The sequence below is a fragment of the Panicum virgatum genome, chromosome 5N (genome assembly GCF_016808335.1).
Source record: "Panicum virgatum strain AP13 chromosome 5N, P.virgatum_v5, whole genome shotgun sequence".
Classification (NCBI taxonomy): domain Eukaryota; kingdom Viridiplantae; phylum Streptophyta; class Magnoliopsida; order Poales; family Poaceae; genus Panicum; species Panicum virgatum.
In genome coordinates this window covers 66,369,450-66,395,969 of record NC_053149.1, presented here as the reverse complement: position 1 = coordinate 66,395,969, position 26,520 = coordinate 66,369,450, and the positions used below count along the sequence as shown (strand labels likewise).

Here is a 26,520-nt window from a genome sequence, read left to right as displayed (position 1 = left end):
ATGACTTGTCTTTTTCATGAGTTACTACAACACCATTCTTGTCAAAGGCACACGTTAGTCCAAGATCACATAATTGAGCAATAGAAATGAGATTAAAACTAAGTGCTTCTACAAACAAGACATTAGAAATAGATAAATCTTTAGAAATTGCTATTCTACCCAAACCTAAAACTTTTCCCCTCGAGCAGTGTGAGATGCTCCGCAAGTACTACAACCGCGTCGCGCATCGCGACGAGGACAAGAAGAAGGATGCGGGCGACAAGGGCAGAGACGGCGAGTTCCCCTCGGTGGAGAACGCCTTCTTCATCTTCGGAGGGCCGACGGCGAACATGACCTCTCGGCAGCGCGAGCGCTGGGAGGACCACCCCGACTACGCACTGAACCCAGGACAGTATCCACTCATTGTGGATCCCATCATCGGCAACACTTGCTTCTCCAAGGTGCTCATGGACGGAGGCAGCAGCCTCAACATCATGTACGCACACACCTTGGAGCTCATGGGGATCGGCTTGGACAAGCTCCGCCCCAGCAAGTCGCCGTTCCATGGTGTTGCGCCGGGGAAGCGAGTCCAACCCCTCGGCCAGATCGACCTACCCGTCTGCTTCGGCACGGCAGCCAACTTCCGCAAGGAGGTGCTTACCTTCGAGGTGGTGGGGTTTCGGGGGGGCATACCACGCCATCCTTGGGCGTCCATGCTACACCAAGTTCATGGCGATCCCCAACTACACCTACCTCAAGATGAAGATGTCGGGCTCAAAGGGTGTTATTACCATCGGCTCTTCGTTCAAGCACGCCTACGAGTGCGATGTCGAGTGCGTTGAGCACGCTGAGGCTCTGGCGCTCGACGAAGCCCTCGCCGCGCAGCTGCAGGAGATGGCCGAGGAGGCCATGGGCTCGAAGCAGCGGCACGCGGGCAACTTCGAGCCTGCCGAGGGTACCAAGGGCGTCCCCCTCGACCCAAAGACCCCCAACGGCAAGGCGCTGAAGATAAGCGCTACCCTCGACAGCAAATAGGAAGTGGTGCTCGTCGACTTTCTCCGCGCCAACGCCGACATCTTCGTGTGGAGCCCCTCGGACATGCCTGGCATCCCGAGGGAGGTCACCGAGCACTCCCTTGATATCCTGCCGAACTCCAAGCCGGTCAAGCAACGCCTGCGGCGCTTCGACGAGCTCAAACGACGGGCGATCGGCGAGAAGGTGCACAAGCTTCTGGAGGCCGAATTCATTAAGGAGGTATTCCATCCCGAGTGGTTAGCTAATCCTGTACTGGTTAAGAAAAAGAGTGGGAAATGGAGGATGTGTATAGACTACACTAGTTTAAATAAAATCATGTCCTAAGGTTCCCTTTCCGTTACCACGAATTGACCAAATAGTCTATTCAACTGCGGGATGCGAACTTTTATCCTTTATTGATGCATATTCCGGTTATCATCAAATCAAAATGAAAGAGTCTGACCAGCTCGCGACTTCTTTTATCACCCCTTTCGGTATGTACTGCTACGTCACGATGCCCTTTGGCCTTAGAAACACCGGAGCCACAAACCAGCGATGTGTGCTCCACGTGTTTAGAGACCATATCGGGCGAACCATAGAGGCGTATGTTGACGACATCGTCGTAAAATCAAGGAAGGCGGACGACCTGGTAGCCGATCTCAGGATCACGTTCGATTGCCTTAGGGCCAAAGGGGTAAAGCTCAACCCAAAAGTGCGTGTTCAGAGTCCCTCGATGCATGCTCTTGGGCCATTACTCGGATGGGACCGATCCGAGACCTAAAGAGGGTATAGAAGGTCATGGGCTGCCTAGCAGCCCTCAGTCGCTTTATCTCACGCCTCGATGAGAAAGGCTTATCTCTGTATCGACTCCTGAGGAAATCCGAATGCTTCTCGTGGACCCAGAGGCCCAAGAGGCCCTCGACAAACTCAAGGCTTCGCTTACAAGCGTCCCAATCCTAACACCGCCGATGGACGGCGAGCCCCTCTACCTATACATGGCAACCACGACTCAGGTCATCAGCGCAGCCATCGTTGTGGAACGACAAGAGGAGGGGCACGCTTTGCCCGTCCAAAGGCCGGTGTACTTCATTAGTGAAGTGCTGTCCGAAACCAAGACACGGTATCCAAAGATCCAGAAGCTGCTCTACGCAGTAATCTTGGCTCGACGCAAGCTGCGCCACTACTTCGAGGCTCATCCCGTCGCTGTGATCTCGTATTTCCCCCTCGGGGAGATAGTCCACAACCGAAAGGTCACGGGTAGGATTGCCAAGTGGTCAGTGGAGCTGATGGGAGAGACTCTCACCTACGCCCCTCGCAAGGCAGTCAAATCCCAGATATTGGCAAACTTCATTGCCGAGTGGACCGACACTCAGCTGCCCCCACCCCAGATTCAAACAGAATGCTGGCTCATGTACTTCGACGGGTCAGTAATGAAGACCGGTGCGGGCGGGGCCTGCTATTCATCTCACCCCTCGGAGAGCACATGTGATACGTGGTGCGCTTGCGCTTCCCGGCGTCGAACAATATGACGGAGTACGAGGCCCTCCTTAGCGGCCTCCGCATCGCCATCGAGCTCGGCATCAAGCGCCTCGACGTCCGGAGAGACTCCGAACTCATCATCGATCAGGTGATGAAGGAAGCCAGCTACCACAACGAGAAGATGGAGGCATACTGCAACGCTGTATGTCGCCTCGAGGACAAATTCGACGGGCTCGAGCTCAACCACATCGCGCGCAAGTACAATGAGGAAGCGGACGAACTGGCTAAGATTGCGTCTGGGTGGACCACCGTTCCCCCGAACGTCTTCGCCCGCGACCTCACCAAGCCATCCGTCGACTTCAGGAACCCTGCGAAAGCCATCAGAGCAGGACCCGAACCCTCGGGGGCTGCGACCGTCGAGCCATTAGCCAAGGACCCCTCGGCGGAGGGGCCCGAGGCCATGGACACTGACATCGAGACCTCCTCGACGGACGAGGCTGAAGCAATGGCGATCGACGAGGCCCCGCCACTGCGAGACTGGTGTACCCAGTACCTCGACTAGATGATCTGAGGGGTCCTACCCTCGGACCGTGCTCAGGCACGGCACATCGCGTGGCGGGCCAAGTCCTTCATCTTGATCGACGATGAACTGTACAAGCGCAGTCCCTCAGGCATTCTGCAACGTTGCATCCCTATCCCCGAGGGCAAGGAGCTGGCTCGAGACATCCACGCTGGCATCACCACGCTGCGCCGCGCACCCTCGTGGGCAATGCGTTTCGGCAGGGCTTCTACTGGTCCACCGCGGTCGCCGACGCCACCGATGTCGTGCGGACCTACGAGGGCTGCCAGTTTTACGCCCAGAAGTCACACCTCCCGACTCACACTCTGCAGAGCATCCCCATCACGTGGTCGTTCATCGTGTGGGGACTGGACCTCGTTGGGCCACTGTAGAAGGCGCCCGGGGGCTTCACTCACTTGTTGGTAGCAATCGACAAGTTCTCCAAGTGGATCGAGGCTCGGCCCATCGGCAAGATCAAGTCCGAGCAGGCTGTGCTGTTCTTCACCGACATAGTCTTCAAGTTCGGGGTTCCGAACTCGATCATCACTGACAACGGCACCCAGTTCATGGGCAAGAAATTCTTGGCGTTCTGCGACAACTACCACATACGCGTGGATTGGTCAGCTGTGGCACACCCATAGACAAATGGCCAAGTGGAGCGTGCCAATGGCATGATCCTGCAGGGCCTCAAGCCAAGAATTTTCAACAAGTTGAACAAGTTCGGCCGAAGATGGCTCACAGAGCTACCCTCGGTTATCTGGAGCCTGAGGACAACCCCGAGCAGAGCCACGGGCTTCACCCCGTTCTTCCTCGTCTATGGCGCCGAGGCCATACTCCCTACAGACTTGGAGTACGAGCCGCCAAGGCTCAAGGCCTACCAGGAGCAGCAAAACCAGCAAGTCCGCGAGGACTCGCTAGACCAAGTGGATGAGGCTCGAGACGTGGCGCTCCTACACTCAGCACGTTATCAGCAATCCCTGCGAAGATATCAAGCGCGGCGAATCCGACGTCGAGACCTCAACAAAGGGGATCTGGTGCTGAGGCTTCGACAGGACAATAGAGGACGCCACAAGCTCTCACCGCCGTGGGAAGGCCCGTACATCGTCGCCAAAGTGCTCAAGCCTGGCACGTGCAAGCTAGCTAACGAAAAGGGCGAAGTCTTCACTAACGCTTGGAACATTCAGCAGCTACGTCGCTTCTATCCTTGAAATTTCAAGCTAGTTGTACATATTTGTACTTGTACTTAAAATTTCCCGAAGCAATAAAAAGTATGCTTTACTTATTTATTTTTTGGGAACCTTCCGAACCCTCGGGGGTTCGGATGCGCACGAACACTGAGGTAGGCTCGGCTTTATCCTCGGCAAAGCCAAGCCTCCCTCGGGGGCTACTACGGGGGGAACCCCCGAACGTCCCCAAAATCGCCAACATTTTTTTGAAAAATTTCCATACCTAAGTTTCTCGTATACTTAGAAAAGTAGACGCAAGGCATAAACGACTATGGAACGGAATCGGTTGAGCCGCGGGGCCGCATACGCCTCCGGGATACAGCATCCCCACTCACCTCCCTACGCCTAAGTTGCTTATGAATGCAAACTTCCTCGCTGAGACCTATCTAAGGCGTATAAGAGAACACGGAAATTAAAGTAAAGAAAACGAGGGCTCGAACGCACAAGGCCTCGATCGGCCACACTTTCAATACATATTAACTAGTTTTCTTACCCAGAAATACAGTAACGACAAAATACTAACTCATTTACATGGGCTCGAGGCTACCCCTCGGCAGACGGAGTTAGCGATCCGCCGGTTCACCGTCCGCCTAACAGAAGCCATAAATGCCAACCACTCCACCGCGGAGTGGGAGGTCAGGCGGCGTCAAGCCACCACGCCGCACAGCGGCTGTGACCGGAATCCCATCCGCCAACTCCGGTCACTGCTCAGCCATCCCCGGCACTGTGGCGCCTCTATGGGAACCTGCGACGCCCTGTGCGAGCGTGCCCAGCACTGCTCCCACCACTGTGCTATCAACTCCCCGTACTACCCCGTGTACTTTTTCCCCTACGAAACCCTCGAACGGCATGGGTGCGACCCTCGAACGCGGCCCGGGCATTGACCAGAGCAAGACCCCCGCCCGCAGGACCCTCGGCGCCCCGCCACGTCGAGCACGGAGGACGGTACCCTCCACAGCAATCACCACGACGCCTGCTGGAGCGGCAAGGACGCCGGCGCGATCTCCGCAAGGCTAAGGACGACGCTCAGGACAACCGCACGCCCGGCGCCATGATCTCCAGTGGCCCACAGTGTACTATCTACAGTAGTTGTTCACTGTGCGCCCCTGATTCGGGGAGAAAACGGCGACTCCTTCCCCCTCCCGTACATGTACACCCCCCCCCTCTTGTGTCTATAAAAGGGGGAGGCGGGCTCTATCTTCTCAATCATCTCTCTCGCCTCCATGCTCTCATACGACCAACTCCTTAGCTTCGCCCGCTTGTTCTCCTGATATTGGCACTTGCCTCAATCACCTAGCAGAGACTTGGGAGCTTCCCTCCCTCTCTCGCCTCGCTTGTACCCCCTACTACAGGCACCCCTGGTGCAAGATAGTACAATGCACTCGCACACATTTGCTGGACGTACGGCCCCACGGCCGGAACTAGGATAAAATCGTGCGTTTTTGTGTTGCCCCTTGCATCAACCATCCAGGGTGAGAGACCACGCAACATCTTTACTAGTTGGTGCCGGACCGCCGGGTCAGGACACCGACACCACTGTACTACCTTTTAGGATGAATCTCCATGTTCGGGTACTCTAGCAGCAGTGCTGTCCGAATAAGTCTTACTAGTTACCAGCAAAAGGTTGTTGAAATGGATGCACTGAATTGCATATTGGATCAGCTGTAACCACTGATGGGTATACAATTCTTCTTTTTTACATTATCATCATTTGATGAGGCTTACAGCAAAATGAAGCTCTTACACTTAAATGCATAATAAGTCTAATGTCATTGTGTGAAAACTAAAATAGTAATCGGAGCTCCATTTGTTCTGCCAAAGTATGAATTCAGCAGAAAACCTTGCCATTTTTTCATTGATATACAAAGAATGTTTACAGAGAGGTCAGCTGTCTCGTGTACGAGCTCCATACTTATTTTCTGGTTAACAAAATCGAGGAAGTTCTGGTGAATGTCGTGCCACAGAAATTCAAAATCGCATTTGTCTATACAACCAGGCAAACTGTTACTTTTGCCTATCATTTCTCATTCATCAGGCGCTCAGCCAGAAGCAAGTCTTCAGGAGTGGTCACCTGCAATAAATTCACATTTTGACATTTATGTCTTCAAATTAAGCGGTTCAGGACGTTATAGTTGAAATGTTATTCAGGAATACCTTAATGTTTGTGTAAGAGCCTTCTGTGATATAGACTGGGTGTTTGAGATATTCCACAATAGATACATCATCAGTGACTCCAAGGCCATCCCTGCGATGGCAAAATCAAATCAGCAGAGAGCTTAGAAGCAGTATATCTGTTATTTTGATTTGGTAAGAAGTACGAAGTAAGGCTAACCGTCTAACAAGTTCAAAACCATCTTTGAGTAATTTGGGCTTCATAACCTACAATAGAAAACATGCTCTTGTAATGTTGCAGTTTCTCAGAAATGAATAGAAAAAAGTGAGAAGGCAAAACATTCTTGTGTGCAGGAACAGGGGGAAAAAAAGAAACATAAAATGCATAGCAGAGTTAATAGTATGATTACCTGTGGAGTTTGCATTTCCCAGAGAGTCTTCCGGTCAAGGGTTTTTACGACAAAAGAATCACTATTGGCCTGAAGGGAATATGGGTGGAAATGAATGTCATATACCCCATCAAGAATGCTATTATGTGGATGATAGTTACACAGCAAAAGAGTAAGCATGAGATTTAGTAGGCAAAACTATGTAGCTGTTGCGCATATGAAGTTGGTCAATGCTATTTGTAAGATCAAATTGACAATCATCTAAACGATATAAACAATCACCTCCTTTATTGTAGCTTTCACAGGCACACCAAGAACAGCTGCTCCATGCACAGCAGCATCTTCTAAGACCTAATCAGTAAAATCAAAATAAATATTATTGCTTGAGCAAACTGTGAAGCAATTATAGCTATATGTTTCCCCCCTTAGAAAGCACAAGACAACCTGCCGATTCCAGGAAATACACTTCCTCTAAATGTAACAAAGCAGCAGAATTAAAATAAGAAAAATGTGAACTGCTCTCAGGGTAGCACAAAAATATTGAATATGGATCAGTTATTTGGCAATAAATTCCAACCAGCCACACATGGCACTATCTGCAGGTTCATGGATGGAAAAGATATATCAAGCTAAAGCAAACTTTTTTTCCTCAAATACACAGGAGAACTGTGTATCATTGCAGACGAAGAGCAAAACATTTACAAGACACCGCACACCCACTCCACACCAGAACCTAACATTCTTGCCAGGGAAAAAAGACTGAACACCCTCGACCAGAACACTACCAAACATACTATGATGTAACTATGGTGGATCATGGACAATAGGATTAACCTTTTTTAGATCTTCAGAAGAAACTAAGGGCCTTGCAGAATCATGGACACAGACAAGCTCTGAGTCCCCATCAATTTCCTGCGAACAAACAATGCAAAAAATCTCTATGATATTTATGCACAGAAACAGAAGAAGCAATTATACAAGTGGATTATCACTGACCTGAAGTCCATTAAAAACAGAATCCTGTCTCTCTTTTCCTGGGCATGCAAATTTAAGAGGTATTTGCAAGTTCTTGATAGAACCTGCGGAAGTGGATGCCAATTTTTGACAACTTTAGATAAATGCATAGCTAAGTCAAAGAATATAGAATGACTGTGGACAATTTTGTAACCTTCAAATACATCACAGTAGTCTGGTTCACACACTACCACGACTTCTTTGACTTCCTTCAGTTGACAGAATGTTTTTAAACTGTGGACAAAATGTAAAGATTCTTGTGTCCACATCACCTTGCTGACTTGAGAAATTTGAAAAATGTCTATGCTAGAGAAATGAACCTGTGCAATGCAATTGGTAGTCCCAGTAGTGGCAGATACTGCTTTGGCATACTTGCCTGTTAAAAAAAGATGGGCGGAATTCAGACAAAATGATTAAGCATTGGAAGGACACACTAAGTTCAGAGGCTCAAAGCTCGTAAAACAATTATTTTTTACAGTGCTAAATTCATGTACACTGATAGCAACAAGAATGACAATGTAGTCTGTGCATTTCCCTGTGATTGTTCAACAGGGCGCACAGCCTTGATGCATTGTGTTTTGGATGAATTGTTGCTTAAAGGCCCCAATATCGGTGACTGAAGAAGAGCCATAGTGACCTTACTGTTCCCAGATTCGAATCACCAAACTGACGAACCTAACCCGAATCATTGTATAAGAACTAAAGAGCAAGTGCCCTCACACTAGTCATAACCAAAAACCCAAAGACAAGTTCAAAGCACAAGAGACACAATACCCCCATTCTCTTTCCCTGCCCTCCGGACAAGAGGATCACCGAGACGCTCCTCTCCTTCACAGCCACACCCTGGTGAAACAAAGCTCATGTCAGTGCTTCCCCTCTTAGTCAACAGGACACCGCCCCCGTGGCTTCTGATATCCACCGTACCTGTTTGCCGTCGGCTACGGCAGCGCGGATTGCCGGATTCGAACGCCTCGTGTGCCGCCTAGGAGCGCTAAGAGCGACCCCGAAGCTCCCACCTGACCACAAATGGCAACAAAATCAAGGCCCCTCTCAGCGTAGGCAGCATCTTTGAACAATCCTATCGGAACTCGCCAAAATTTGCACACCGGCACACGGCTGGTTGCGCGCGGCCCGGCATTTTGATGGGGCCAAGCGCCCGAACAAACGGAGAAGCGGCGACCGATTGTGCTGAAGCAATCCTTACCCGTCCGAAGGCGGCGGGACGCCGGGAGCACCGCGGGCGCCGGGAAAAGCGGCGGCGGCGGCGTCGCGGCAGGAGGGAGGGGCGCGTGGAGACGGAGGCAGAGGCGGAGCTCCATCTCAGAGGCGCTGACCGCTGCGAACGCGAGGGGGAAGCCAAGGGGTGGCTGGTGGTGACGGACTGCACAGAGGCGAAGGCGACAACCGGAATGGAGGCGGAGGCTGCAGCATCTCTGCCTTCGTGTTATGCGCTCCGGTCAACCCACGCCGTCCACAATTCTCCCATTTCCCCCTCACGTGTTCAACAAGTTCCTACTGTCAGTTGCATCTTCTTGATTATTTTTTGTTGTCAGTGTATTTGCTATTTAGACCAGGTAGTTTACATAGTTATAATAATTTTGTGCAGTAAGTTTAATTTTACTGTAGATCTATATTTGGATTTGTCTTCGTTTTTTCCTTCGTTTGTTCAAAAATATAATTGGATTTGCCTCGGTGTTGCTCGAAGTATTAGCCCATTTTCAGCACATGGTTTGCTAAAAATTTTATGTCGCTCCGTTGGCCAGGTTTAGTTTTTTAAGTTTAAGTCATAAGTCTCGTCACATCACATATTTAAATATTCTTCTAATAAACACCTCTCAATAACATATTATTGGAATGTCCCAATAAAACTTTCATAGGTTCCTGGGAAACATACTTTTGCAGTTCCTCAATTATCTCAACCCAATACAACAACATATTGGAAGAGCTAAAGTTCTCCCTTTATTTGAGGGGAGTTGAGGTGTGATATTGGAACAACTCAATAACTGCTGGAGCATATTTCTTCCCAATATCAACAATTTATTAGTGAAAGGGAGACCGGTGGAGATGCTCAGCCATCGAATTTCCTTCCACGTGTGACGGAACTCAGCGAAGTCCACACTGGTGTACTATGTGGGTCGTCAAAAGAAAGGTGCAAAACAGCTAATAAAAAAAAGGCAAGGCAGCGCCAAACTCAAAAGACCTGTTGTGCTTGCAGATTTCGTCGTGCTTTGTTTTCGAGAGGACCGTCCTGCTTTTTCTAGGCGGTACGCCGGTACCAGAGGCAAAGAAGCAGAAGCACGAGTACACAATCGCAGACAGTAATCAGGCTATTCGGCAGTTTCATTTCATGTGATTTCATTTTTATTAATTAGCACGCTTAATAGGATTTGTTGATGATATGGCATCAAATTTAGATAAGAGAGGAAATCAATTGAATCATAAAATTAAATGCCACTTGGAGCCTATGAAATCAGACTATGAAATTGTACATTGTAGAGGCCGTTTCAAACACCAATCACCGTGTTCAGCAGGCTGGAGCCTCACCGTGTTCAGCAGGCTGGAGCTGGAGGCTGAAGCTGGAGTGATGTGAGAGAAAAATACTATTACCTGGCTGGTGGCTGGAGTGATGTGAGAGAGAAATACTGTAGGGGCTGGAGGCTGGAGACCAACCGAACACAGTGAATATGAAAACACTCCACTGGGATCAGCCTTAGAAGGCATCCAGAAAACTGTACCACAAGTCGACTGCAAATCAGATCGACACAAAGGCTTCCCAGAAAATAGAAACGCAAAGGCTTTAAAGTTATTACCGAGCATGTATGTACAAGATGGAAACCGTCGTCGACGGCATGAAGAGGAAGAAAGCTGGAATTTACTAAATGGTGCTAAGTTAGAAGGAAGAGGATCAGCAGCTCTCGAGTACGCAAGTCCGCAGAGGAAGAAAAAAAATAAAAGAAACAGCTCCAAGGACACTCAAACAAGAAGCTCCGCAGCCGACCAAAACGCAAAACAGGTTACAGCAGGATGGCTACACCATATATGATACAGCGAACATAAATACAAGCTCCTAATCTGTGCAGCTAGCAGTTTCAAGTCCCCCTCGTTGACCCCTTGCGTGCAAACCAGCTCACCACCTCTCCACTGCATTGTTTTATTCATCTTCATTCAGGCATTCTTCCTGTTCAAGTCGAGAATCCAAACAGAAAACCATCAGTACTTGGCAGTTCGGCGTAAGAGGCCAAGGACCAAACAGAAAACGATCAGTAACTTACACATCGCGTGGAATTTGGTAGCTTGGGAATTGCGATTGAAGGTTTCACCGATTCACACCTATTGTTGGGCACCAACATATGTTAGTTCAGCTCCTAACAGCTGAGCATCCCGCCTTGTCAGCAAAGTTAGTCTCACAAACTGACAAACTAAAGATGGTATCATCCCCTGGATATATTAAACAGAAGGACAGTAGACTCATAGTGGTTTTGCCCCACACAATCGAGCCTTTCCAGGGTTGAGCAGTGATTCGGACATTATCCAACCCTGAAACAGCAACAAAGTGTGGTTGGTCGTCACTGTCTGAACTAACTCGCACATATGGTGGAAAGTGGTGCATTTATCATAAAGACAGGGAGTTTTTACCTGTTCCCTCGCTTTCTTCTTGAATGTTCCATATGATGAAGAAACGATTTTGCAAGATTCAGCAATGTGTGCCAGGAAATCCATGTTTCTTGAGTACAGGCTTCCATAGTCTGATCGGTCCGGGTTTGCCTGCCTCTGCTTCTGCTTCAGCCTCCGTGCATGTGATGCATTTATGAAATGCAGTAGCACATGAGCCTATAAAACGGGACACCATGTCTGAGTATATGATAAAGAAGCCAAAACAACCATAGCTATTGCATCGCAGTGAGTACTTACATGGAAAGCAGCTTTGATAATGTCGTCTGATTTCGCTTGGTCCTTGAGCAAAGCATATACTTTATCCTTTGTTGGATTATATGTTACTATGTATCTCTCATCCTATAAAATGTTGGTCATACCAAAAGAGCAAATTAAAATTGCAGGAAATATTCATATATACGAAAACACAGTATTTTTAGGGTATGTGTGTTTCCAATGCTGGTGGCCAGGGAGGGCATACCTCAAATAGAGGTCTGATGGCAACAAATGAAGCAGGCTCTTGAAATGCTTCTCCAAATCGTGAACCTGAAATACAGTTGACAAATACTATTAAAAATTATCCCCAGTGTCATAACTCTTAGGAAAGGACCATAATCTGAATAACACTAGCACAAACCTATTGCAACTGGCTCATGCCGCCAAGGTGGATTAAATATGGTCTCCTGTGAGTTTCCTTCCTTCAAGGAGGGAATGTGACCTACATATAAAATTGAAGATTAAGACTATTAGATAAAGTAGAGCCAAGCGAATGTGATTTAAAATTTTCTATTTAATACTCCTAGGCGTCCAGAAAGGTCAGACTCATGCTTCCAGCTTAGAATAAGACTTAACTATGTGAATGAAACATAAGAAGTGTTTTTAAAAATCTTTCAATTTCATCTTCCGTACGCTGCTTTTATAGATCTGAAACATTGCAGCATGATGCTAAAAAACAAAGTTCCAGGATGTTTTAGCATTGCCCAAAAGAATCTACGTGCAGCTAAAATCCATTAGCTCTCTGAACCCAGTTTATATATGACACTAAGGTCAATGATCCAATAAAAATATGGATAGCCATGCAGTTATTTCTAGCACCACCCAGAACAATTTGAACATATGTTTGTGACTGTTGACGTACCAGTTTTAATAAAGGAATCCACTGCAACTGTAAACCTTGCCCTGTTTAGGGTATTCAGCACAACAGATCTTACCTGTTAACATACAATCAATTTATAATTAAACAATTTTAGTCTCTCAAAAAACTAAATATGCTCAGTGATACACTAGAAGAATGAAAAGCGAACCTCTTGATATGAACTCAGGAGGTATCCACAGGACAGAAAGGCAAACGAAGTCACCAGCGATGGATTCCTTTTTGAGATAAAGATGCTCAGACCAGTACCCAACTTCAGGTGAAACAACAAAGAGAAGTCAGGGTAGCTGCTAGATCAAGCTTAACAACTGGACGTAAGCAAGCAAAAGAGGACATGCTGTATTTATTGTAGTGTGCTGACAAGCCAAATGAAATTTAGTCAAAGAAGGGCAACTTCTAATACTACTATAAGGACGTTTCAGCTGCATGTACCATTGTCAGTGAGTGACAAGAAAGATTTGAAGGCAACACATGATAATTACCAGATCTGCAATGTTCCCGACAGATTCGCCTTTAGCAGTGACATCACCAATGTTTTCTCCTCTTGCATAGGCCTTATAGATTGGAGCGCGTGTTGAGGTTGATGTAACAGCAGCGACGTTCTAAATATTGTGTGAAAACAAAAAAAAATGTTCATCAACACTTTTGAAATAGAGTAAGCCCAAAACGGAATGGCTAGTGCTTGGTGAGGGCAGACCTTTACAACATTTGCTACGCAAGCCATAGGCAGGAAAAATTGAGGGAATGCTGCAGTAGTTAATTCGATACCAGCTCCTATCTCCAGCAAGAGATCACTAGAAAACCGCAGCTGCAGATGATTTTTGTTGCAGTTAGAATGCACATAGAACACCAAGAAATTGGAAGTGAAGTGGATTCTGCAAAAGTGAACACATGTTTACCTGCTTTAGGTCGTAGTCAAACTTCTTTCCTTGACGTGCAAAAAGCATTTTACCAACACGCCCAGCACCATCCTGTGTACAAGTGCAATCACAATTATATTACATTACAAGACACATAACAGAACAGAGTATATAAGTCTACTATCTTGTGCAAATAAAATAGTCAACAACAATTATTGAAGTGCACCATTAACCTACTGGTAGTTTCCTTTTACTGGTTTTCATTGTGGCCACGCCTCTGGATCGACAGTACTCCTTTAACGAATTATGATTTTGATACATTATACTGACTTGTTTGGTGCGTTCTTGAATCAAAAGAAAAAAAAATACCTTGAGGATCCAGTTGATAGCAATGGCACCTGGTGTAACCTTGCTTTGAGAGACTCCAACAGAGCTCAGCAAGGTTCTTGTCGTAAATACTCCCATTGCTCCACCAAAGAAATGCTAAATAAGGAGCAAACAGTTGACTTAGTCTGATTTATTTGAATGTAGCGGTGATGATTGATTAGTAAAACTGAAAGTAGATCCTGCAATATACCTTCAAAGCCCTCCAGGTCATGTATGGGACGTATGAAGGTGTAACACTGTCTGGAAACCCTTCAGGTACGACATACGATCTTATGAATGCCATTATTTCCTGCAGCCATATTCCATAGTATACTTAGTTTTTCAGTTGATGAATGAGCTTTAACATTTCAAATGCCACTTAACGAATCCCTACACTAATGGAGACCCAAAAGTTTGAGAGGTAGCACAACACCAAAATCAACAAAGCTGGTGAGCTAGAAGAAATTGTCCCTAGGTGGGACAATAATAAATAAGGATGCAACCTCCCAACTAATTGAGAGTTGGGACAAGCATCCACCCGCTATTCTGATACTTTTCCACAGTGAGACCAATAAATCTCGCATCTAATCCACCCAAGTGTCCAATTCTCTACGAATTTACGTGAACCAACTAGAACCATCGTAAGTTTAAGGTACCATATGGACTTGAAAACACGAAAAAAAATCACAGCCTCGGAATTCTCGATCAAACCAAACTTCCCCCAATTTTGTCTCAAGTTACCTCGAAAACACCGGTGTTACTCCAATCAGAAGTGTACATCCTATGAGCGAGAAAAAAAACATCTACTCCGATTAGATCAATACCCAAAAACTATGCCTCGTACACATCAATCCAACCAAAAATACCCTACCAATCAATCAATCGAATTACCCAAAATCCGTTCTCCCAATGAGCTGTCAGATGAACCGCAAGTTTGCAACCAACTCTAAACCTAACAGTGAGTCGCAATTCCACCCAAGTGCTCACCTCGGCCGGCGGAAGCGGCGACTGCAGCGGCACGGCCCTGACGGAGGCCCCCGCGGGGCCCGCTGCCCCGCCCCTGCCCCTCCCCTTGACGGCCCCGCCGCGGTCCACCACGTAGCTCCAGCGCCTCCCGTCCACCTCCTCCAGGCACAGGAACCCCTCCGCCGCCGCCGCGGGCGCCGCGGGCGCCCTCTCCGCGGCCGGCGGCGCCTCTGCGGGCTGCGACGGGATCGTGGACCGCAGGGCGTCGCGCACCGACGGCGGCGGCGGCAGCGTGATGGTCTGCGCGGCCGGGCGCTTGATCCCCACCGCCGGCGCCATGGCTTCCGCGTCCGGCGGGCGGAGGCGACGCCGGGGCCTCGGCGTAGTCAGGTGTGCGGGACGGGAATTACTTCGCGAGTGGTCGCGACGGGGCGCGGAGGCGAGGTGGCTAGCAGTGGTTAGAGAGAGAGAGAGCCAGAGAGGCGAGGGTTATAAAAGGCTGGCGGGCGAAGCGAGCAACGCCAAGATGCAGAGAGGCGAGCCGCGACCGCGAGGGCTAGAGACTAGAGCGAATATTTATATAGTCGTAAAGTATATACGGAATCGATAATACGAGAGCTATAATTTCCCTCGTTTGGTGTCTACTACGTGCACCAAACAATGTACACGGTTTATTCCCATCTTTTATGACAGGTCAGTGAGGGCCCACCCGTCATCCGTAATCCAGCAGGAGGGTGGGGTGGTCCAGCTTGGCGTCGGGCACCAGACAGCAGGGTTTACATTTTCATTAATAAGCACTTTATCGGTCACCACCGGTAACGATAATCGATTGATAATCACTGATAAATCGTCAATACCAGCTGATAAGGACGTCCGAATTCAAAAAAAATTATCGATTATTTATCAATGATTATCGACAAAAACTGACGATAAATCAGTGATGTGTGCTGATAAACATGTTTTTCGGAGGAAAATAAGAAAACTAGATATTAATATTTTGCACTTAGGGTCCATACAAATATGAGTACATTAATTAAGCGGATACATGATACTCCATGCAAAGTTTCTTACATATCCATACAAATTAATAAAATAAGAGTTCATATAAATATGAGTACATTAATTAAGCGGATACATGATACTCCATGCAAAATTTCCTACATATCCATACAAATTCATGAAGTTTGAACACATTGCAATTTTTATTCTTCATCCTCTGCCTCATGGTGTTCATAATATTGTTCCTACATTTATTAGATGGAGTGAATATGAGAAGTGAACAAAAAATTGCGCACTTGGTAACCAAAAAGGTAAGATGAATAGGTTGTTGCGGTTGCGGTGGCAATCTTCCCCTATATGGTGGGGGGAGTTGCAGATGTGGTGCGTACTTTGGAGTAAATCTAGCTCGTCTACCGCTTCTCGTTTGTCGTTGTGAGGTGGGTGTACCATGATCTTGATCCTGTGTGGCATGGGTGAAATTTGTCTCCCCAGTAAACTGAAGGGGTGACACCTGACCACGACTCCCTCCAGCACCACCACTCCCTCTAACCCAACCACTCCCTCCAGCATCACCATCATCACTCCATCCAGTGTCGTCCTCATCATCGTCATCGCCGTCGAAGCCGCGGCCTCCATCATCACCGTTAGGCTCAGGTGTTGTGTCGTCGCTCCTAAATTCTTTCTCTTCACGATCTAGGAACATGTAATTTGTACCAAACCATGTTGCATTCCACTTCACTAATTCACCCCAATAGCTTTTTTCATCATATGGTGCAAAGAGTTGGAGTTGTATAACCAATTGCAGATCCTCTTTGGACTCTCAATACATGCTTTGTGATCTGGACACTCTCCAATGTCCTTGAGCATAAGATTAATACATGCTTTGTGATCTGTCACTATTTGGACAACATTCTCGGCGCTGACATCTTTGATGATTTTTTCGATGAGCTGCATTTATGTAAAAATCCATTAGCATGCTCCAAGTAATGGAATACAAAATTCGACCTTGCACAACTTTGACATACCTTGACAATAAAATTAGCATCCTGTGAGTGATCAATTACATCAAATGACTTCCAAAAGTACATTGCACCTTGACAATATTTTTTGACTAATTAATTGGAGGCTATTTTCATGGAGTGATACCATTCTAGGCCATGGAGAAGCTCTAGTTTTTTATAGAATTTTTTCCTTCACTTTTATAATTTTTTTTAAAATTTTGAATTTTGGACTGATTTTTTTTAACTCAACTGAAAACCGATTTCAATTGTGTCGGTAACGATAAAAATGACTGATAATCGTAAATATCGACTGATTTTTAAAACCCTGCCAGACAGACGAAACGCAACAGTTTCAACCTACCCGGTAAAGATGGCAGTGGATCGGGTTCGGGGCGGGTATCCGCGGGTTTCGGGTTTGCGGGTTTCGGGTTCGGGTTCTGATTTTCATCCGCGGATTTGCGGTTTCGGGTACCCAAAATATTTCGGGTTTGGGGCGGATTTCAAAATTGACCCGCGGAGCTCCATTGGAGGCCCGAAAAGATTCAGCCCAATAGAAGCCCACTTAAAACCCTAGATATATAATAACACACCTCTCAGTCCAACCCACCTCCCGCCCCCGTCCCCGCCCCCGCAGCCCGCAGACTCGCAGTCCTGCTCCCACACCGCGCCGCACGGGCGCTGGGTGCACGCCGCATCGCCGCCCAGCCGCCCCCCCGCGCCCCCGCCTCGTCAAGCCAGGTGCCCGCCCAGGGCCCAGCCGCCGCCGCACGGGCGCATCCGCACGGGCGCTGGGCGCACGCCACATCGCCGCCCTGCCGCACCCCGCCCCCCGCCTCGTCAAGCCAGGCGCCCGCCCAAGGCCCAGCCGCCGCCGCACGGGCGCATCGACGGATCCTCGGCGGCTCGACTCGGCGCCCCCGCGCAGGGACCTCGCCCCTCGGCGGCGCCTCGGCGGACGGCAGATCCTCAGCCGGCTCCTCAGCGGCTCGATGCGGCGCCCCCGCGCAGGGCCCCACCCGCCCGGCGGCCGCCCCACGCGGACGGTGGCCCGTGGCCGCACCGCGCAGGAGCAGGACCCCACCCGCCGCACGGACGGAGGCTGCGCTGCCGCGGCCGCAGTCAGGCGCGGAGGCCGGAGGAGCCCCGCACGCCGACCACCCTCCACTCGCGAGCCACGACCTCGGTCCCTCCTATTCGGGTTTCGGATTATCTGTCGGGTTTCGGGTATCCGCGAGTTTCGGTTTTGGGTATGAATTTGTACCCGAAACGGAGTTCGGGTCGGGTTCGGGTTTTAAGTTCGGGTTTCGGTTTTGGGTGCCCATACACTCCACCCGAACCGAACCCGACCCGTTGCCATCCTTACTACCCGGCTACCCGTCCCGATGGCTCGGGGGCAGGGTGGCTTCTATGTCCCACCTGTCATGGAGCGTGTCGCGGGAGGCAGAGAGGAAGCAAGTTGTGGGACGACGGGGCTGGTGGGCGAGCGGCAGGTGGACCGTGGTCCGTGGGTGGAAGTGGAAGCACGACGGGAGGCGGAGAGGGCGGCGGGTCGTCGGCTCGTCGCTGTCGGGCGGGGTCCATGGCCCATGGACCGTGATATTTTGGGGGCGCTTCGCTCTGCCAGGCCAAGGTAATTCAGCGCCCGTGGCTGCCTGCGGCCTGCCTCGGCGTTATGTACGAGGTGAGAACCACCAGTCCCACCTCTGGTGTGCCTGTGCTGCGCAGGTGAGCAGACACCCTCACCTAGTCACCTCACCTCGCGAACGCGGGTGCAGAGCCGAGCAAGCGGACGGTCGCGGGGCGGTCTAGGTGGCGGGCTGGCACGCAGCGCCGCTGTTTTCCCCGGGCGGGCAGGTGGCCTCGTGGCGGGGCGGGCGCTGCCGGCTCCCCGTCGCGACGCGCCCATGTGGCGCCGCTGCTGCCTCTTGTGGGCGCCAGAGTTCTTTTCCCCCTTCCCGTCCCGTCAGCACGCCGCCGTGGTGCGGGCTGGTCCGACGGCCGACGGCCGTCGTTCTCGGCCTCGCCCCGTCGTGGTTGGCAGTTGGGTGCTGCTCATCGGCCTCTCTCCCCGCGTGCCGCCCGTCCAAAGCTCGGCCGGCGCCGCGTGGCTTCCCATTCTCTGCCGCGTCGTGCTCGTGCTCGCCAGGTTGCTCGAGTCTCACTTGCCTTGTTCGAGCCTTGCACTGCATTGACCTAACGACACGCACGAGAAGTGGTCGATAATTAAGCAGGTGGAGTTTGGTGGTGGATTACTAGCTGTCCCTGCCGCCGTGGAACCAACTTTGGACGAATAAACTTGTGCTGCTTTGGACCTCGAATACCGTCTCGCGTATTTGGCTGGGGCTCACCTCTGTTGGTGTACCGCACGGTTTCGGCGCACGCAGAGCCGTGGAGGGATGGTCAAAGCCTCTCTCCCAGGTTCAACGGCTGGCACGTTTGGCGTGCCCCTCTCTGGCTCTCGCGGCTCGCACACTTTCTGCGGTGCTAACAACTTGCGGTCCACTTGATCGGGATGGAGGGTGAGCACCTTGTGTTGTCGTCCGTCACTTGTTTAGTGGCGTTTGTATCTGTCTTAATAGTCTCTACCTATTAAATTTTGTAATGATTGTATTATTTTTCTCTTAATAAAATACGTGCTCAATCACGTTTGCAAAAATGGAGGGTGAGCACAGAACACTACCTAATTCTGTTTGCTGTGGCCTGTGGCTGTGGGTGATGGCTGACGACACGTCACGTTGTACTCGAGCAATCAGAAGTTCAGAACAAAGCCCCTGTTCGTTTTCCGCGGAGAACCTCGCTCTCTTTTTTGTCCACCGTCTTGGACGGATCACAGAGGGGGAGACTGCTACCTCGTTGCACACCCAAGAAACCTGGAAAGAATACTCCTCGTTTTGGACTCGACCTACACTGGAAAATGCTTATTTTGCATTGATGAGAACTTCGATTAGGCATCTCGAACAAAAGAAAAAAGGGGGTCTCTGTTTCTTCCACCGCCACGCCCTCGCCCAATGCTCCTTGAGCTAAGCGATGAACGCGATGCCAAGGACAAACAAGAGCCTCCCTTCACTATGGTCATATCTTAGTTCCGCTCCTGTCATTTAAGCAACGCTCAGCGATTGACCCGAAACGCAATGTGAACACGCCCATCACCATCCATCCTGCCGTCAACCGAAGTGGTGTGGTAGTAATCATCAGTCGTGTCGACCGGAGAGCAACAGGAGGGATCGGAGTCCAACATGTCGCACACGAACCCTAGTTCTTTTCACTCCCAACAGAGCATGTAAGGGCACTACTACTCAAATTTTGACCAACGAATAGCATCTGCTCCAGCCCTAGTTACTCTACAACCATGGTCAATCGGATTCCGCGGGCGAATATATCGAAGCAAAAGTGGGAGTAAAAATCAAAGAAAGGAGTCGATGAAGCCAGCCGGCCCGGCCCGAAAACGGCATGGCCGGCGGGCGTGGCCGCCCGTATCTGAACGGAAACTCTGAAACAGTCGCGCAATCTCGCCGCGCCGCGTGCGTTCGTTCGCGCGAACTCGATCAACACCGAAGAACACACCTCCGCGTAAGCGCCCGTGTCGCACGCAGCGTTTGACACCTCGCGCCATTCCAGAGCCCACCGCGGCATCCCTCGTGCTGCTGCAGACGGAGGAAGACTTTCTTTTTTTTTTCTTGCAGGAACAGGAAATTATTAAGGACTCGGATGGGTATCAGCAGCAGAAGCAGTGAAGAGCACGGCATGGCCGCCCATCAGATTCCTGGAGTAGCTGACCGAACGCGGGCCAACAGGTGCACCGTGCACATTATCCTCGCATGGGCGAACGTGTAACACGGGCGAGCGCACGTATGTTAGGACGCGTTTGGGAAGGCTCCGCGCGGGGCCGGATGGTCTTAATATCGATATCTTTCTTTAATCTTTGGAAGGTCAAACCATTGAACCTATTTCTTTGACCTTGGGACTGATAGGATCGTAGGAAGGAGCAGGCGAGCTGTTTTTTTTTTCTTTTGGCTCCACCGGCTCCATCTGTTTGCCGCTGCAACGGCTTCCGGCACTCCCAACTGACGTGGCAGAAGCGCTCCACCGGCGCGCGCTTGATGCAGCTCCTGAAGAAGCTGCCAGCCGACCGCTGCGGTAGCCCTACAAAACGGGCTCTTAATCGTGACGCGCCCGTGCGGCATGGTGCGTTGGCCCATTCTCCCGAGTTCTAAATATTGGTGGTGAAGGACGCCGAGAGGATTTCGCAAGACGTCGAAGCTTTTCGCGTCAAAAAGACCCCGCGCACTGGAAACACAACACGGGAACTCTGATCTGTTCTATCGGGGGCTTCAGTTTTGAACCCCTTCCCCCTTTGGTCGAAAGATGCGTAGACGAGCCTCGAGTCCTCCATGGCATCGCTGCGCAATTGAGAAGAAAGAATCTCAATTCATTTTCCGCCAAGTGTAGGGAAGGTGCAAAGAATGAGGCCACGAGCAGCGCTGTCACAAAATATCCTCTCCTGCCCACACGCTCGTCGCTGTCGACCGAGGTGCTCCCGTGCTCCGCTAAAGTGGATAGATGATGCATTGATTAAGATTAGTACAGAATTTGGGGTCGAACAAAATTTAGTTCCATGAGAAAAAGGACAATAGGCAGCGTAGGCTTTGTTTTCCTGTAGTCTGCACGACGGGCCCTGGTGGACCAAGGCATGAAGCAAAAAAACACAAATGGGCCTTCAAGAAATTTCCTTCCTCACAAACCTAGCGTGTTTGGTCCGCATGTTCCCCCTAACCAAGATCAATCACACATTCGGCCTCCCTGGATATGTGCGCCTACCGCGCGTGTGCCATCCTCTTTCGTGCGCGCGCTCTTCCTCTCTATCTAAAAACATGGTCGCTCTCTAACCAAATTCATTGCGCATACATAGTAAAATGTTCGCAACACGCTATTGGACCCAGAGGATCGAGGTCCAGTCCTAGCGTCATGTGCGTGCACGTGGTGTAAAAAACACAAGCCGCTTAACAAAAAAAAATATAAAGAGAAAAAAATGAATATACCGGTCAGACATCATCTCAATCTAATTGATGGCTCAGCTAGCTCGGATATGCTTCTTGGTTCCTAGTACTACTTATTGCACAATTTTCCTTGTCATTTTTTAGTTGCTTCCGCAACTTACACCACCTAACTTCTAGGCCACATGGCCCAGCTAACAGAGTAATTTTATTTTTTTTTCTAACTTTGCCTAACGCTAGGTGGTCAATTTTCATTGCTACAAAAGCGTGGCAAGACTAACCTTAATAGCCTTATACATGAGTACAAGAAAACATAGAACCTTGGGAAAATATGATAAGAGGGAAGAGCTTGCACTATTACCAGAAACCGTGAGGCTAAGAGGTGTCATATGAGCCCATCCACTCAATGTCTTCGTCCTGATGTTAATGTATTTTTGTGAAAATTCTTGTGCCAAAGAAGGTGCAGTACTTTAAAAAAAAAAGTGTGCTTTTTTGTGGAAGTTTGCATAAAATAAATCGTGTTTTGTAATACTTACAAAAAATAGGTTAAGGACATACCCGCTCAGATTTATCATAGTATCTGACAGGGACTGTGACATATCTTTCCACACCGCTTTTGAGATCAAAAACTCTAAGCTGATACAAAAGAATAAGTGTTAGTATTTTTCTTCCTATTTTTCAGTTACAGATGCCAAACTTTGACTCACAAGTATTACTAATGTTTAGACAGAGTAATGGATCCAAAGGGATGTCCTATATTGGAATCCTCATTTTGGGCATACCTTGAATTGTTTCATGCAAGTTGATTTGTCCATCAAATAGTGCCAGCCAAGTGATAGAAGATAACCTTCCAGCTGCAAAAAAATGCATTTAGCCGAATTTGCATCAAATCTGAAATTATCTATCAAGATCATCTGGTTTTTGTTTTCACCTCAGGTAAGCTCATAGCATCCAGCCCATTTATCGAAACAATCACATTACCAGATGTAATCCCAAGTTCCTCAGCCACAGGGTTATAAACCTAATGACACACAAAAAAAAAAGGATTAGAATAGCATCAACAATGCATATACAGACTGAACAAAAACCTTACCTCATCTACAATGAAACCACCTTTGATGCCAAAGTCAGAGATATCCTCCTGAAGTTGGACGTTCAGCAGCGCTATTGATCTGATGTCAATACCAAGAATGGGAAGAGCAACCCGGCTGAAATAATTTGACTTCAGTCCTTGTACAATAAAAAATGTACTGCAAACATTTTTTTTCATGCCAAGCCAAAGGCTGGACCGCCTTACAAGACCATATCATTGTCTTAAATGGCACATTGACTAGATATGTTACGTTATTCTAAGATTCTAGCATTGTTTCAAGTCATGTCATTTTGAATACGGATTCAATTCTAATACAAATTGCTCCACATGTTAGATTTCATTACATGAAGGCACCAGCCCCAAGAGAACTTACATCTCAAAAAACACTTATTCTTACACTAAACTCAACATTTACCAGAAGTTAGCACATCATACTAGGTTCATACACCTAATTCTGAAACCTACCCAAGCTAGCATGAAAGGGATGGCAGCAAACCTGCCATCGAGTGCACACCAATTCTAGAAATCACTAAGCATAAAGAGATCAACTAAAATCTAACAAGAGGATAATAGATGGATGACATACTTGAAGCGCATAAACATGTCAATGCATTTTTCAATAATAGAAATTGATATTACAGCAGGATATGGGCTCGAATGTACTGCCATCCCTCTGAATCAAAGAAATACCACAGAATTAAATACCACAGAAATACAGCAGGACACCATTCCTCCATTGCCACCCTGCATCAAAGAAATACCACAGAATTAAATAATCATAACAACAATAAAATACAAGAATACAACAACAACATAGCTTTTTTTCCCAAGCAAGTTGGGGTAGGCTAGAGATGAAACCCAAAAGAAATAAGTTCAAGGTTCAGGCACATTAATAGCTAGTCTCCAAGCGCTCCTATCCAAAGCTATCTCTTTAGAGATATTCCAATCCTTAAGGTCTCTCTTAACCGACTCATCCCACATCAGTTTAGGTCTACCTCTACCTCTTTTTACATTATCGACCCGCTCAAGAACACCATTACGCACCGGCGCCTTAGGAGGCCTTCGTTGGACATGTCCAAACCATCTCAGCCGATGCTGGGTAAGTTTCTCCTCAATTGGTGCCACCCCGACCCTATCCAGAATAACTTCGTTGCGGACTCTATCCCTCCTTGTGTGCCCGCAAAACCACCGCAACATCCGCATCTCTGCTACACTCAGTTGCTGGACATGTCGCCTTTTGTAGGCCAACATTCAGCACCGTATAATATTGCCGGACGAATTGCTGTCCTATAGAATTTGCCTTTTAGCTTTTGTGGCACCCTCTTGTAACAATAAAATACAAGAATAAATATAATTATTACCTCAGGGATGGCAGAACTGAGAAACATGTAGTGGTCACGCCCTAAAAAACCTGATTCTTCTAACCATTTGATATTTCCACACCTAACCCTCAAGGATGCACCACCGTCTCTGGCAAGCACAAAAACCTCTTCACCATACTGTGGATGAAATCCAATAGATGGGAGCTCCAAGGTAAAGTCTAAATAGATATCTAATAGGGCAATATTATAACGATCATTGAGGTAGATAAGCTCTGCATCCAAGACAGTCTTCTTGCCCGGCAAGGTAACAGATAGCTGAAAAGATGGGTGTTGATCATATAGTTAAATTGCATGGCCACACACCTCGTTCAGAATCAAGGAAGAAAATAACAGTTGGCCATAAAAACACCACAAAACTAACAGGGACTCCAGATAGACAAATAAGAGCATGTGAGCTAATGATGTTGTAATGTGGCAAATGCAACAATACCTGATACTGTTGAAATATCACAATACGGCCATAAAAAAGAGTTTAAGAGCACGATAGGAGGTTATCATCATGATAAATGAGGTGCAAATAATTGCTTAAGGTAAAAGAAAAGGTAAAAAGAAAGATCCAGGCACCTTCAAACAGTAGCGCAACAATAAAATATTTGGATCGAAGCACACTTGCACAATGAAGGCCACACAAACAGATGTCACATGTCTTCATAGTATAAAATATCCAAGGAAAACATTTTGCCCAAAATGCAGCATGCTCTAGGTGTGGCTGGGCTACTTATAATAGGCACAACTGAATGGAAAACTACATACAGCCTCCGAGCACTGAAAGGAAAAGTTTGTACCTTGGATAAGGGATCACGTTTTCGACCACTTGTGCAGACAACTCCACAATAGGTCACAACGCCCAGAACCATCAGACAATTGTTTAATGATGATGCCACTACATTGTGGTTTCCTGCGTCCGTCTGAAAACACAGATATGATGATGTTATTATATTCAGATAGGAGGAACAGATTGGGTGAAGCTTGCAAAGGTTTTTATTTGATCATACCATCCATGATGTGGGACACAATGACAATGCTGCGTGCGGCACGCAGAACCACTGCCTTGTCTCTTGAGCTCTGTACGGCTTTGGTGGTTAATGGGTCCTTGGGCTTGCTCATGGTAATCAATGTCTGGAAAAAAAAAGACGTGTATGAAAACCTTATGGGTCCGTTCTATAATAATTATCTTTACCCAAATACAAATCCAAAGGCACACGCATCTGCATTACACCAATGATACTTCATACACATGCGCACAAGTTAGCAGAACCATTGATTTTCCTTGCTACCTTGCTTCAACCTGACATTGTGGGCGCCGGCACATGTACTCCGCACCACCAAAACCGTAAATCCCTAACCTAAATTCCTAACCCTAACCTCTAATAGCTGAAGTGACTGACCGATTTGCAAAACCTTAAACGATTGATGAGTAGCAATTAATATATATATATATATATATATTTATTTTTTTTGGCATCGCGAAATTCAGAAGGAAACCTTTATCGAGTATCTCGCTGATCCTCTCGCACTCTTTGTACCACTTTTGCATATCCTTATGCTTGCAAGTAGTCGGGCATGGCGGGTATCGAAGACGGGGTGCAGCAGCTGAGGCCCTGGAACCCTGACCTACTATTGCAGCCGACGCCTTTCCCGGCTGATTCTTCTGCACTGCTTCTGCTTCCTCTTGTTCTGTCGGACTCGGGGCAATCTGCCCCCTTTCTTCCATCTTCCTCTTCCCCGGCCTATGTTCTTCAGATCCATGAGGTCCATGATGAGCGGCATCTCCTTCGCTCCTCACGGATTCGGAAGCTGGGGATCCACGAGAAGCGCCCTCCCCTTCATTCGTTTCGGCTCCGGTGTCCGGAAGCAAGGAATCAGAGGTTCGGCTTCGAGACATGGTTCTGTACTCAGCAAACTTGCAACTCTTTTTTTTTTACGCGAGCGGCATTGGTGATTTGGCAGGAGGTTGGGGGCGGCCGGCGAGCAGGAAGTTGGAGGCGGCCGGGGCTCCACAGCGCCGGGCTCGAGGGGCGCCGCGTTTGTGCTGCTGTGCCGCGGCGGCGCGAGCGAGGAGGGGCAGGGGCGTCGGCGCCGTGGAGGAGAGGCAGGGGGGCGGAGGTCCGCGGCTGCCGCTTCCTCTACTATCTGGGCCTCGGCCCAAGAACAAATCCGTCGGGCCTTTTTGGCGCGAGTCGCAGCAGCGCCGCAGCAGGTGATCGGCTTTTCCGCGAGAGCGAGGATGAGGCCATCAGCTCCTGGCCTGCTGCTTGAGGCCGCGTTTAGTTCGCGAAA

The 26,520-nt window shown here is 48.6% G+C and overlaps 2 protein-coding genes and 1 pseudogene across 2 annotated transcripts; all 3 read right to left on the bottom strand.

Annotated features, from left to right (window-relative positions):
* Positions 1-5,910: 5,910 nt before the first annotated feature.
* On the bottom strand, positions 5,911-9,304 carry LOC120672828 (2-C-methyl-D-erythritol 4-phosphate cytidylyltransferase, chloroplastic-like). Its single transcript, XM_039953431.1, has 12 exons — positions 8,977-9,304; positions 8,697-8,788; positions 8,547-8,615; positions 8,093-8,148; positions 7,927-8,006; positions 7,755-7,837; positions 7,593-7,670; positions 7,041-7,109; positions 6,780-6,848; positions 6,590-6,636; positions 6,412-6,502; positions 5,911-6,328 (listed from the first exon to the last, which is right to left on the bottom strand). Exons 1-12 carry the CDS (start codon positions 9,089-9,091, stop codon positions 6,275-6,277), a joined length of 903 nt encoding a protein of 300 aa, XP_039809365.1. The 5' UTR covers positions 9,092-9,304; the 3' UTR covers positions 5,911-6,274.
* Positions 9,305-10,542: 1,238 nt separating this feature from the next.
* Positions 10,543-15,296, bottom strand: LOC120672827 (protein root UVB sensitive 6-like). The gene is made up of 15 exons (XM_039953430.1): positions 14,793-15,296; positions 14,017-14,115; positions 13,809-13,922; positions 13,479-13,550; positions 13,277-13,387; positions 13,062-13,181; positions 12,731-12,832; positions 12,565-12,637; positions 12,064-12,144; positions 11,908-11,972; positions 11,685-11,786; positions 11,409-11,603; positions 11,216-11,309; positions 11,045-11,115; positions 10,543-10,950 (listed from the first exon to the last, which is right to left on the bottom strand). Exons 1-13 carry the CDS (start codon positions 15,108-15,110, stop codon positions 11,241-11,243), a joined length of 1,521 nt encoding a protein of 506 aa, XP_039809364.1. The 5' UTR covers positions 15,111-15,296; the 3' UTR covers positions 10,543-10,950; positions 11,045-11,115; positions 11,216-11,240.
* A 6,558-nt stretch (positions 15,297-21,854) lies between these two features.
* On the bottom strand, positions 21,855-26,520 carry LOC120676788 (annotated as a pseudogene).

What these genes read in the sequence shown, in the direction of transcription:
- LOC120672828 (XM_039953431.1), bottom strand. Translation starts at nt 9,091, where the DNA reads ATGGAGCTCCGCCTCTGCCTCCGTCTCCACGCGCCCCTCCCTCCTGCC. An exon ending in GTCCCGCCGCCTTCGGACGG is followed by an intron (nt 8,789 to 8,976) that starts GTAAGGATTGCT and finishes ATTTGTGGTCAG; the next exon opens with GTGGGAGCTTCGGGGTCGCT. An exon ending in CCGTAGCCGACGGCAAACAG is followed by an intron (nt 8,616 to 8,696) that starts GTACGGTGGATA and finishes TTGTTTCACCAG; the next exon opens with GGTGTGGCTGTGAAGGAGAG.
- LOC120672827 (XM_039953430.1), bottom strand. Translation starts at nt 15,110, where the DNA reads ATGGCGCCGGCGGTGGGGATCAAGCGCCCGGCCGCGCAGACCATCACG. An exon ending in CGCCGCTTCCGCCGGCCGAG is followed by an intron (nt 14,116 to 14,792) that starts GTGAGCACTTGG and finishes ATATGGCTGCAG; the next exon opens with GAAATAATGGCATTCATAAG. An exon ending in TTATCAAAGCTGCTTTCCAT is followed by an intron (nt 11,604 to 11,684) that starts GTAAGTACTCAC and finishes CCCGTTTTATAG; the next exon opens with GCTCATGTGCTACTGCATTT.